The 13,672-nt window shown below is 45.6% G+C and overlaps 1 protein-coding gene across 4 annotated transcripts in view; it reads left to right on the forward strand.

Annotated features, from left to right (window-relative positions):
* The window catches only part of NUB1 (negative regulator of ubiquitin like proteins 1), a 28,192-nt gene that overhangs the window by 695 nt on the left and 13,825 nt on the right, over window positions 1–13,672 (forward strand). For all 4 annotated transcript variants that reach the window (XM_045496217.1, XM_045496220.1, XM_045496219.1 and 1 more), the window contains exons 2-8: window positions 1,888–2,005; window positions 4,144–4,311; window positions 6,287–6,345; window positions 7,333–7,403; window positions 10,284–10,466; window positions 10,663–10,754; window positions 12,634–12,740. In XM_045496217.1, the coding sequence (XP_045352173.1) occupies window positions 1,888–2,005; window positions 4,144–4,311; window positions 6,287–6,345; window positions 7,333–7,403; window positions 10,284–10,466; window positions 10,663–10,754; window positions 12,634–12,740 (798 nt within the window). The remainder of the gene's footprint in view (window positions 1–1,887; window positions 2,006–4,143; window positions 4,312–6,286; window positions 6,346–7,332; window positions 7,404–10,283; window positions 10,467–10,662; window positions 10,755–12,633; window positions 12,741–13,672) is intronic.

Here is a 13,672-nt window from a genome sequence, read left to right on the forward strand (position 1 = left end):
GAAAGGTAGCGTAGATTGATCGTTACTGAAGTGAAAGTGAAAATTTTAAAGGCGTGGTTTAAAACGTTTCACTTTCAGTTTGGAGCAGTGATAATGAATTTCTGGGCTTCCCTCCCCCGTTTTCTTGAGAAATACTTGAAATACATCACTGCTTTTTTGGCTGTAATGTGAAACGCTGTACGGCACGCGTGAAACTTTCAGTTCTCCAGCTAAAACTGAAAACTGGTTTATTAAACAATTTGATTTGATGTGAAGTACGTATTCTCTTTGATTCTGTTGTCTATAACTGAAATTTTTGTACATTTCGAAACAGCAGACTATTCTTTTGTAAACATTAAGTCTTGTGCCTACAGACCGCCATCTGTTGATTTGCTCAGTGGGTAGATTGTGGGACACGCACTATATTTGTGAAACCCTTTGGGCCTTTAATCAGGCAGTGGCTAGGATGGGCCACGGAGGGCTGTGCACCCGGCCTTACAAACAGCTTGCCTCCCTTAGTAAGCAGCCCATGAAATGATCACTCCCCCCCCCCCCCAGCCTGTTGATATTTTATTCAGAATTCCTGAAGATTTGAGTAGGGAACTAGATACAGTGGTTGTGTGAGTTATTTATGCTTGAAAAGCTAATGCTCATAAGTACGCATGCTTTTCCGTGTGAGAAGTGGTTTCTTAAATGCTTAAAAATCTGGGTTTCTCCTGTGGGTCACCCAGATGCACAAGCCCCTCCTTGATGTGTTTATTCCTTACTCCCTTTCCTCCTCCGTATCCTAATGACCTCTTTCGTCCCCCCACGCTGATATAAAATAGATTTGAACTTTAAGGTATGTATTTATGGAATACACTTAAGTGAACAGACTTGATTTAAAATTAGGTGAATTGGGTTTCAGGGGGTGTGGAATACAGGCCTTACATAAAAAAAGAAAGTTACTTATCAAGATTATATTAACCCTTATATATGCATTTTTTTTACTCTGTGGACCTTGTCTTCGTCATTCAGACGTTAATTATCTTTTTCCTTTTCTTACTCCTTGTCTAATTTGGTCGGTTGACATTGCCAGCAGCCTTAGCCATCCCTTCAAATTGCTGTGCTCATGAGAGATGAGTGGACCTCTCCATCGCTGGCCGGTGTTTCTTTGGGGGACACTAGTTACATACACGAGACAGATAAGCAGTGAAGGATTGCGTGCCAGAGTGCAAAGGCCAGTGTCGTAGGCAGAGATCCCAGTGCAAGCCATGGCACTGCCTAACTTTGTGACCTTGGTCAAGTCATTGTACAAACCTGGGGCCTGGCTGTTTTCGGCTGTAAAATGATGATCCAACCAGCGTTTGATTTGAACAGTGCACGGAGATGGGTTGTTGTGTGCTTATCACAAAATATATACAGTTTTTCTAGTGAAACTTTTGTATTTAAAAAATTCAGTTCTAGGGAATGTTGCTAGTTCACGGTTCAAGCTGGCTTTTATGTTTACCCTTCCAAGGTGGTTGGTCTTTGTGTTAAACTCAGCCAAATACAAGCACAAGAGAATGTATAAACTCTCTGTTGAGTTGTTTATGAAAGTTAACAGCTTTAGGGATTCACCTTCCCCTCATTTTATCTTTTAGATCAGAGAATAAGAGATTAAGAAATAGAAAAGTATTATAAGCCTTGCTACATATTAGCAACTTGGAAATACATACTTTATGTAACAGTAACATGCAACTGTATATTTTAGCGTATGTATAAAATACCTAAGAGAAATCTGGAGCTAGTTAAAACCTAGTCTAAAAGTAATGTAGATTAAACAGGAGGGGAAGGAGTGGAGGGGAGCTCTTCTTACCACACAGGTAAGTTATAAAATGCCTTGAAATGCAGTGTGGAGTATCCTTCATATACTGTTTTGCTTTCAAGAATGGCGCAAAAGAAATATCTCCAAGCAAAACTGACCCAGTTTTTAAGGGAAGACCGAATTCAACTTTGGAAACCTCCGTATACAGATGAAAATAAAGAAGTTGGCTTGGCATTGAAGGTATTTTCTTTTAAGACCTAAATAAAGAGCCGTGTTGTAAGTGTCCTTGGTGAATAAGGTTCTGGAGTCACCGGAAATTGCCAGGTGTAACCATGTAACTTTTGGCCTAACCAAAAGCATTAGGGATAAGCAGGTACCCACTTTTCACTAGGAGTTGACAAGCTTCTTTTTGTTTAATAAGATTTTATTCATAGGAGAGTGTTCTCTAATTTGCGAGGCACATGCTATTTTTAATACCTTCAGTGTTACGTAAAAGTGGTAATTGGGGAACTAATTTTGACCTGCTGGTGAGGCAGTACTGATGCCTCTATTGTGTGGCCAGGGGGAGCGGCTGGGTTGGTTCTCCGTTCTCCTTGCTAGCGTGGTTCACTATAAAATAGTTGCTCCCTTCCGCCAGCTATTTTTATACTATGGCTATCTGTTCGTTTGTTCAAAATACATTTTTCTAAGAATTACGTCTCAGCTTTCTTTGGCAACGTCAGAAATGGCGTTGTTTTAGGGGAGGGGCAGAGAGCCAGCGCGCGAGAGAATCCCAAGCAGGCTGCATGCTGCCAGTGCAGAACCCAGTGCGGGGCTCGAACCCATGAAGCCACGAGATCGTGACCTGAGCCGAAACCAACAGACGGACACTTATCCAACTGAGCCACCCAGGCGCCTTCATTAATCATTTCTGATAGAACTCTGTCATGTTGGAATATAGCGTGTCCTTTTCTGCTTTCTTAGTCTGAGTACCCTGAGACAAATAATGTAATGTTTATCAGGGACTGAGGACTGTCACCAGGGCATCATATTGCCCCATGTGGTGACGCAAGGATGCGCTTGGGAGAAAAGAATTTTCCTATTTTTCCTGTTCCTGACAGGCCCCACTTTGTGTTTTCTGCAACCCGTTTTCTGACCTTTTTCTGAATTTGCTTGTTATAGTCTCTTGGCTCAGAAGCTAGGTATGGCAGAATAAGAAAGCTATTTGGTCTTTGCCCCCAGGACGTGACGCAGAGTTCCTAAAACCCTTGGAATGTCCCCAGTGATAAAGGTGATAGGAGCATCATTTGTTCCAATGAGGCAGCTGTTGGTAATACCTTCAGGATGGGGCTGCTGGCCAAAAAGACCAAGCTTGGATTAGAAGCTTAGACTTCCATTCCCCTTTCCAACCTCGGAGAGGAGAGAAGGCTGGAGATTGAGTTAATTACCAAAGGCCAATGACGTAATCAGTCGTGCCTTCAGAAGGGAACTCCCTTGAAAGCTTCTAGACTGGCAGACCTATCCGAGTGCTGTGAGGGCGGCACGCCCCAACGCCTCAGGGTTAGAGGCGCCTGCGCTCAGGACCCTTCGAAGCTCGGCCTTCTGTACCTCTTCAGCTAAACACTCATTTGTATCCTTTACAATCAACTATCGTTGGGAGCACAGCGTTCTTCTGAGTTCTGTTGAGTCATTCTAGCAAATTATGGTTTTACAACCAGTACAGTGATTCAGGATTTTCTGGTAAGATAGTTATTTAAGTTTCACCTGACTTGTTCTCACAAGTTGGAAAAATGGGAATGTTTTCTTTATTTTTGTTTTTTCTTTCTATCCCCTCCAGTGGAGCTGACCACTTCACTGTTCCTTAAAGTAACTTACAACGTATCACAGTCGACGTAGGTCGCGGCCCACCTTTCTTTTAGCCCAGGATAATCCCCATTATAATTGACACTTCTATTCGGTCCCGTTTTCCTATCCTTTGTTTTTTGTTTTTGTGTTTTAACTGTTATTTTAACGTTTATTCATTTTTGAGAGAGAGTGAGTGGGGGAGAGGCAGAGAGAGAGGGAGATACAGAATCCGAAGCAGACTCCAGGCTCTGAGCTGTCAGCACAGAGGCGGATGCAGGGCTCGAACTCACTAACCCGAGATCATGACCTGAGCCGAAATCAGAAGCTTAACCGACTGAGCCACCCAGGCGCCCTATCCATCCTTTGTTTCTATTTCGCTTTATTTTTACCTGGACCCTTCCTAGCCTCTCTCCCTCTCAAGATGTCAAGCCCGTCTGGGTTTCTCTCTGATGGGCTGACCACCACTCAGCAGAGCCCTTCACACGCTGTCCTGTATTACGCCCCTTTTCTGCAGTCGGCATTACATTGACCTGTGTTCTGATTTGGCTTCACAGGACCTTGCCAAGAAGTACTCTGACAAGCTAGATTGCTGTGAAAATGAAGTGGAAAAGATAATAGAAGAAATACGTTGCAAAGCAATTGAGCGTGGCACGGGAAATGAAAATTATAAAACAACAGGAATTGCTACAATTGAGATATTTTTACCTCCCCGACTAAGAAAAGTGAGTAATTTCCCTAAATGAGTACACAGGTACCAATGCTTTGTTAACTTAGTGATAAATTGTGATTTAAAAAAAAAAAAGTGTATTTATTTATTTTGAGAGAGAGTGGTCAGGGGAGGAGCAGAGAGAGAGAGAGGGGGAGAGAATCCCAAGCAGGCTCCACACTGCCAGCACAGAGCCCGATGAGGGGCTCGAACTCATGAACCGTGAGATCATGACCTGAGCTGAAATCAAGAGTCAGATCTTAACTGACTGAGTCACCCAGCGCCCTGTGATTTTTTCTTTTTTAAAGCTACAATCCACAGTTAAAATTCTTTTCGGTTACTTAACATGTTGAATATTTATCAACTTCCAAGTTAATTTTGTAGATTTTTCAAACTGGAACATTTTTACAGGGTGGGTTTGTCCCTCACGGACCTCCAAAACGTCACAAGGCTATGCATCACATGGCTTACCTTTTCTGCAGTTCGGACAAACATTTAGAAATAATGGGGAATCAAAGGAATACTTCAGGTTTTTTGCCGAGCTGTGTGCAGTTGGACACGTCAATCGGGAATTCTCCCTCTTCTCTGTGCTGGTGGAGGTTAGAGTGTGATGGACTGAGTGCTCCAGCAGGGCCACAGTGATGCGGGCGGGGCCACCGCATGTCAGGGCCATGTCCTCAGTAGTGCAAGTCCAGAAAGGTTCTTGAGGCAGGGTACCCAAAGGTTGCTGGCCTCTGAGGACTGATCAGTGTTAATCATTTTCAGAAGATCTGAAAATATATAAGCGTCAGATCTACCATAGGGCCCAGCAGTTTTACTCCAGAAAACCGTGTCTGTGCGGAAACTTGTACGTGAATGTTTGTAGCAGCTGTGTTCACGGAAGAGCCCTCTCTGGCTCCCGGGTGGAAACAGGCCACATGTCCATCAGCGGGTGAACGATCCACGAGGGAGGGTGGCCACACGGAGGAATGTTACTCAGCCGTGAAGACGGATGAGGTCCTGACACGTCTGTGACACGATTGAACCTTAGCAACATGATAGAAGCCAGACACAGAGGCCACACATTGTACAGTCCATTCATATGAAACGTCTAGAACGAGTGAATCCATAGAGACAGAGACTAGATCAGTGGTTGCCTGGGGCTTGGGGGATAAAGGGAGGGATTTGGGGTGTGAATTACGGTATTTTTTGGAGGGGATGATGAAAACGTTCTGACATTTGGTTACGGTAATGGTTGTGTAACTTCACAAGCGTACAGGAAACCCCTGACTTCTCTTTTAAACAGGTGAGCTTTATGAAATGTAAATTACCTCATTAAAGCTTTAACACATTTCTAGGAAAAACAAAGAGCTTTATGAGAAAAAGAAAATGACATATGTAACTACCTCAGAATGCCCGTTCATGAGTTCACATATATCTGTATATCTATATCTATATCCACATATATATCCACACACATACAGGGCTGCTCTTTGCTAGAATCAAGCACCTGGGAAACCAGCTCACCGGTCAGAAAGCTGAGTGTACAACCTGAGCAGATGTGCATGGTCTCGTAGGCTTTCCTGCTGATTGCAGTTTTTCCTCAGAAGCCCAGCCAGTGGAGAACGAAGAGGTTCCGAGATCATGTCCTGCCACTCCCTGCTCAGTGGGCACCGTGTCTTGTTCACTGAGGGTGGCTGCAGTGCTGGAGGTGCTGGGCTGGGTCCTTGTGTCGCATAGGCCAGCTCCCTTGAGTAAAGAGGCATCACAAACCCCTCTGAACATCTAACTTCCCGCCGGACGCTGAGCCCTGCCTAAGGTGCACGCTGCCACCCCCTTGAGGGCATCTAGGTCACAGGGTCAGCATGTTCAGTAGCTTCTTCGCTAGGCACGTGTCATTTCAGGCCTTAACATCGTCTGATACCAGCCTTCCTGATTTTATAGACAGAGTAATAGCACCAAAAAGTGTCACATTGAAGTACATTTTCTTTGATTTGCCTTTTTTAAAACAGGATAGGAAAAACCTGTTGGAGACCCGATTGCACATCAGTGGCAGAGAACTGAGGTCAAAGTAAGTATCTGTTTGCCCGGCGCCCCGGCTGCTCTTGGCCCTTTTACATTAGCTCGACTGATCCTTTGTGACAGTCCCGTCAGAGAGACAGGGCAGGTGTTATTTATGCTCGCTTAGTGGAAGGGAAACAGGCCTCGAGGCCGCAGAACTTGATCAGGCTCACACTGCCAGTTAAGGGCAAAGCAAGCACTCAAGACTGGCACCACTCGCCTTCATTTCCCGGTGGAAATTGAGGTCCGTGGGAACGCCGTGCCTGCCACCTGACTGGCACTGGCCAACGTGTCCTAATCAGCGAACGAGTGATATAAATAACCTGATATTCACCAGATCACTAGCTTTGACTTTTATTTCTTTGCGCACTGATAACTTGCTGTGACATTCAGCAAGGTATTCTAGCCGATTTCAGGCTGTCGGCCCATCTGTAAAAAGAAAAAATACCCGTCACAGGCCAGTGAAATTTACCTTTTGAGGCCCGGTTGGTCAGGTCATCCACTTCTCGATTTTTAAATGGTAAGTGTCTTCACTACCTCCAGGGCTAGCCAGTCCTTGTTTGTGAAGCTGATTTTTCTCACTTCCTCTGGTCTACATCAGGGCCGTTAGGGATGGATTCAGGAAGCATCATTCATTCAGCACACATGCGCAGAAGATTGCTGGGAGCACCCCTCGATTATGGGCTCCTCCAGGGAGTCCGCAGAAGGTGTAGAGAATGAATTTGCTCTTGACATGCAGCCAGGGCCCTCCTCTTCAAATGGATGTCCCGCCCAAGTGGTCTCCACATCATGAGGAAAGAGATCATTTTAAAAAGTACACGGTCTCTTACACAGTCTCAAATAACCACCTAGGAACCACGAAGTGGTGTTTGTGAGTCAGTAAATCGAAATACCAGAGTTTCTGAGTGGAATGTATGAAATAGCTGTCACGATTAAACTCTGTTTGACGGCTCATGACAAATTGATGGCCTGCAGCGGGTACCGGTTTATTTTACAGAATAGCTGAAACCTTCGGATTTCAAGAAAATTACATCAAAATTGTCATCAACAAGAAACAGCTTCAACTAGGTATGTCATGGCAAAGTGCAGAATTTTAAATCGGGTTCGTGTAATGACGCTGCATCTTTTTTCTCCCTCTTTTTCTGTTCACCAATTTCTAGCGGCTTTCTTGCACACATAGTCTAAAACCGATCGTCGTAGTGTTCACTAAAATAAGCACGTAGAGCAGAAAGCAAGTTTTCTTTTCAACGTTTATTTATTTTTGGGACAGAGAGAGACAGAGCATGAACGGGGGAGGGGCAGAGAGAGAGGGAGACACAGAATCGGAAACAGGCTCCAGGCTCTGAGCCATCAGCCCAGAGCCCGACGCGGGGCTCGAACTCACGGACCGTGAGATCGTGATCTGGCTGAAGTCGGACGCTTAACCGACTGCGCCACCCAAGCGCCCCAGAAAGCAAGTTTTCTAATCGGCATTTACTATCTGTTCTGTGCTGACGGGAAGAGAGACACTCATTACAGGTCTGAGGAAATGTTAAGGAACGGAGATGCCGAGGCCACGGCGAAAAGGTGGTGGCAGTGGTTCTCAAGCCGGGCGATTTTGCCACCCAGAGGACATTTGGCAATGTCTGGAGACGATTTTGGTTGTCGTGACTTGGTTGTGGGGTGCGGGTGGGGGCTTGTGCTCCTGTCACATAGGGAGTAGAGGCCAGGGATGCTGCTGAACATCAGATCAGGCACAGAACAGCTCCCACGACAGACTCACTTGGCCCACGATGTCACTAGTGCTGCTGTGAGAAACCCCGGGCCCTGTGCACTTGTGCAGTGTTAGAATGTTCTTCCTAACAGAAGCAGGAAGCCATGGAGGCCGGGGGGGCCGCGGGGGGGGTAGCGGGTGCAACACGACATACTTGGGTTTCAAAGATCCCTTTGGCTGCCCTAGGGAGATGGACTTGAAGGAGGCACGAATAGACTTGGGCGACCAGTTCGCCGTTGCAGCAGTTTGGGCGGGCACTGCAGTCTGCTCCCAGTAAGTTCTTCTGGCTTAGAGAGTCAGGTTCACATCCTCGCTCGATGGAACACAGCCTGCACACAGCCCTAGGCTTCCTTTCCAGCGTCTCCGTGAGCCATTTCCCGTTGTCTCTTGCAGGTGTCATAGACAGCTTTTCACTGTCATCTCTGTGACAGTGCTGTTTGTGGTATTCTTCATGGGTTGGAAATCCTTGATTTTGTCGTTATCAAATCCATCAATTTCCACCTTATCATTTGTGTTTTAATAGTTACTTCCCCACCCCCACCCCAGGGCCACACACTTTTCTACATTTTCTTGTATTAGTTTAATCAGCGTGAGGTCTGTAATCTGTCCGGAGGCCCCCTTTATATTTAAAGGCTAAAGATCGAACTTACCTTGCTGTTGCCACACTGCCCTTCGGTGCCCCCTTTGTCAGAGTTCTGTTTCTGCACTTCCTGTTCTTTCCTTTGACCTATAGGTTTATTCCTGGGCCAGAACCATAGAGGGTTTTCTGTTGGGGTGTAATTGACATGTAACATCATATGAGTTCCAGGGGTACAGAGTAATGATTTGATGTTTGTATATATTGTGGAACGAGCACAATGATCTGTCGTCTCACGTAATTAATTTTTTTTTTCTTGTGAGAAGAACTTTTATTCTCTTAGCCACATTGAAATATAAAACACAGTATTGTTCATTGTAGTCACCAGGCTGCACATCAAACAGCCCAGGACGGACTTACTTTGTAACTGAAGTTTCTACCTTTTGACCACCTTCACCCGTAGGGTTCTATTACCGTGGTTTTGTTGTAGTTTTAAAATCTGGTAAAAGGAGTCCCCTTCTTGGCTCTTTTTTTTTTTTTTAAGTTTATTTGGGGAGAGAGAAAGAGAACCAGCAGGGAGGGGCAGAGAGATGGGGGGGACAGAGGATCCAAAGCGGGCTCTGTGCTGACAGAGAGCCTGATGTGGGGCTCGAACCCATGAACTGTGAGATCATGACCTGAGCTGAAGTTGGACTGAGCCACCCAGGTCCCCCTTGGCTCTTTTTTATTAAGGTGACTTGGCCATTGGTGTATCTTTATTTTTCTACATTAGAATGGTTGCCGAGTTTCTCAAGAAAAAAATCCAACTGGAGTTTTCCAGAAAAACATTCCAATTTGTATGTTTATAGTTCATAATATTTCATTCTTTTAAAAATTGTATGTATGTGTGTTTATTCTTCATTTTGATGGTGGTCCATTTGCATCTGTGACTTAAGTTTTTGTTAGGTTTGTGTATTTGATTACTTTTTCATGGAACCAGGTTTTGATTAGTTTAATAAGCTCTTTTATTCTGGTTCATTGATTTCTGCCACTTTTTTTTCCACGTTTATTTATCTTGAGAGAGAGAGAGAGAGCGTGCAAACAGGGGAGGGAGACCGAGAATCCCAAGCAGGCCCTGCACTGCCAGTGTGGAACCCGACGTGGGGCTCAAACTCGCGATATCATGACCTGAGCTGAAACCCAGAGTCGGACGCTTAACCGACTGAGCCACCCAGACGTCCCTCTGCCAGTAGCTTTCTTTCCATTTTATGTGTGCAGAACCTGGGTCCTAGGAAACACGCGCTTTACTCAGGGTCACAGAGCTATAAAGGGATAGAACCCAGGAGGTTTGCTTTTAACCGCCACCGTAGATCTCCCGCCGTGCCCCACTGCACCGGGGCTTCTCGCCCGTTGCTGCGAACCCGGTTTGTGGTTCGTCCAGCTACAGGGGAGGAAACTTCACCCGTTGCTTTTACCCCCTGCCTAGCAGCAGCTGAATTACACGTGCTGTCACCGAGTCCGTCGCGCAGTGGCTCGCAAGTACTCGGGCAGGTTTAAGAGCTCACGTAGGGACACGGAGAATGGACCGCTTTCCAGCTCCAGCGGCTCTTTTCGTAACGAGCGTTTCCGATTCGTGCAGGGAAAACTCTTGAAGAACAAGGAGTGACGCACAACGTGAAAGCAATGGTGCTTGAACTGAAACAGTCTGAAGAGGATGTGAGGAAAAACTTCCAGGTTGAAGAAGAAGAGCAAAATGAAGCCGAACTAAAAGAAAAAAGAATCCAGAGGACCAAGAGAGGCCTGGAGATCTTGGCGGAGAGAGGTACACAGCGCTCTGGGCTCTTTATCTCACTCAGGGTCTTACAGGCGGTGGCAGATCAGACCTGGGGGGGAGGGCGGGGAGGGGCAGGGGGCTCACCGTTCTTATGGGCTCTTGTGCCCCACGGTCCAGTAGTTCAGTGTCCCCATCACTGCTTTTTAGTGTCGAACTAACGGGGTTCCTTTTGGCTTTGTTGCAGCTGAGATGGTGGTGGACCCAGAAACCACGCCGTACTTAGACATAGCCAACCAGACGGGCAGATCCATCAGAATTCCCCCTTCAGAAAGAAAAGTAAGGACTAGAGAAATGTGTGGCTCGCGCTTCGATTGGCTGTCCAGAACAGAAGTGGTTTGCTAGTTCTTTTACCTTGGACTATTAGAAAGGGTTAGAAATCGCTTTCTGGTTGAGCATAGAAACGGGATGTCACCCTATGGTGAGCACCTGGGTACAGCAGACTCACCCTGTGATTTTCAGTGCCGTGGAACGGGACAGCATGAGTGCACGGTCCCGTGGCGGTGACCTGGAACATTCCTGAGTCATGTGACGCACTGCCTTCAGCATAAGTGGCTTCCCGGGGCAGTGGTAGCTTTGATGTGGTGTTTTCACTAGAGGGCCCTGTCCCCCAAGGGACGGATCGGGGGGGGGGGGGGGGGGGCTGGGGGGGGCTCTGTAACTTGGGAAGAGTCTGACAGGCGATTCTGCCATCTCACCCCAGTCCCCCAGTCCCCCTTTCCGTGTTCGCTAGCTTGGAATAGGCAGGAGGTGGTTGTCCCCTGGAACATACCCAAGCTGGTCTTTTATGGCAGCGTTCTACAGCTGCGACCCCGAGATGAGAGAGCTAGAGTCCAGGACCTTCTCAGAAAGAAGAGCTAGAATGACGGTGGGCCAAGTCCATTTTAATTTTTGTCTTTATTTTTTTTTAATGCTTATTTATGTTTGAGAGGAAGCACAAGCAAGGGAGGGACAGAGAGAGAGAGGAAGACAGAGAGGGAGACGGGATCCGTCAGCTCACAGGCCGATGCGGGGCTGTGTGTCACCAACCGTGAGATCGTGGCCTGGGCCGAAGTTGGAGCTTAGCCGACTGAGCCACCCAGGCGCCCCCTAATTTTTCCGTCTTTAAAAGACAAGTTTGTGTAGGTCTCACGATATGAATTACTCCCTTGAAAGTGAAGGATTAAAGTCACGTTTTAAGAAGAGGACTTTGTAGCCATCAGTGGATTGATCGGTGTTTGTTTTTAAATGTTGGTGATTATTCGCCACAGCTCTCTTACGTTAAATGACAATATCCGGATCTTTTCCGAAAACATTTACAAGACTGAATTATAAACTCAAATCTAAATATCAATGAACTTAAAGCATTTCCTGCATTACTTTTTTTTTTTTTTTTTTTTTAAAGTAAGCTCTATGCCCAGCATGGGGTAGGAACTCATGACCCCAAGACCAAGAGTCACATGCTCTACTAACCAAACCAGGCAGGCGGTCCTGGATTGCCTTTTAAAAACTGTTTTAGAGGGGCACCTGGGTGTCTCCGTCAGCTGAGCATCCGACTTCAGTTTAGGTCTCAATCTCACAATTCAGGAGTTCGAGCCCCACATGGAGGCTCTCTGCTGTCAGCCTGTCAGCCCAGAGCCTACCTACTTCATTCAGATCCTCCGTCCCCCTCTCTCCGCCCCTCCCCTGCTTGCGCTCTCCCCCAAATAAATAAATATGTAAAAAAATAATAAAAAATAAAGAAAACTTTTTTTAGAAATATTAAGAGTTGACAGTTCAGAAAAAACTTCGTCAAGACTAGAAAGTGAAATGAATATGTTTTTCTAAAAAGGATACAAACAAGCATCTCTGGTTACTTCTTTATGTGTTCAGTCTTCGAGAGTACTAGAAATCCATCTGAGTCACCAGGTACTAAAATAAACTGCTGGAAACAAAGGGGGCAGGTGCTGGCTGTGACCGTATCAGTCACATTGAATTGAGTGCTTGATCTCAGCGTTTTGATGAAATGAAGGCATTGATTATATTTTTCTTGATTTCGGCTTTTAGATTCAGTTGTGATCTTGTTGTCACTGTTTTTTTTAATCCTTATTTGATTTCTTTAGACTTAATGTGCTTTTAATAGAATTTGTTTTATTATAGTTTAAAGTGATGTTTTTTTTAAATCCGTATTTTTTTCTAGGCCCTTATGTTAGCTATGGGATATCATGAGAAGGGCAGAGCTTTCCTGAAAAGAAAAGAATATGGAATAGCCTTGCCATGTCTGTTGGATGCTGACAAATATTTCTGGTAGGCGCTTTTGTATTTGGTGAATACCAGTTATAAGGAAGATTTCCCAGTTAAGGAAGGTCTTCCGGTTTTAAGGAAGGTCTTCCCTGTGAAGAATTTTATAGACATACGCACTTACTGTCCTTACGGCAAGCATGTGGGACATAGGTCTGGGTTTTGTGATGCGTCGGCAGCCTGCCCCATCCGTCATGCGGGCCCCATCAGCTTTTCCCCTCGTGGTTTTGGTGTGGATGTTGATGATCATTCCCCAAATGTGTTGTTTTATCAGGGGCTGCAAAACAGTGATACGTCCTGCATTTATTGCCGGGATTTTCCTGGGAAGAAATATTTTTCCTCATCAGCTAATTGGGTTACAGTCAGGTACAGTTGGTACAGAAAGAATAAAAAGCTCGGTTCTTCCCTCGTTTTCTTGTTTTCAGAATAAATGAGCGGCTTCCCTAGAATTCTCCAAAGGGGATATCAGCAGTGAATTGGGTTTTCTTTTTTTTTTTTAAAGTATCAGTGTGAACTCATGGACTTTAACACATTCGATGTATTTCAAACGTCAGTGCTTTAAATTGACCGTCTTTGGCCAGCAAGGGGGTTCTGGCTGTCTTTCATGTTTTTGACCTGATCCCAGCGGTCTTGGTCTCTGGTGTTCCAGACGCCTCCTGCCCACTCCCTGCCCCAGGCCAGGAAGCAGCCGTTTCCCAAGGATTCCTAATTCCTCTTAATGGCAAAAGGCACTGAGACACTATAATCCTGAAAGAAGAAACATTTGAAAATTAGACTTGAGATTTAAGAATGGTCCGAAGTTAACAACGTTCGGGTAGCTTTTTCCCCCATTTTGACGAATTCCCCCAAGATGTATTGTACACGTCAAGAAAATCAATACAGATGTTTATAGTTTGCCAAACGTCCTAGCACCCTCGGGCTTTAAGTGAACAAATCCC

This window comes from Leopardus geoffroyi, chromosome A2 (genome assembly GCF_018350155.1).
Source record: "Leopardus geoffroyi isolate Oge1 chromosome A2, O.geoffroyi_Oge1_pat1.0, whole genome shotgun sequence".
In the NCBI taxonomy this organism is placed as follows: Eukaryota; Metazoa; Chordata; class Mammalia; order Carnivora; family Felidae; genus Leopardus; species Leopardus geoffroyi.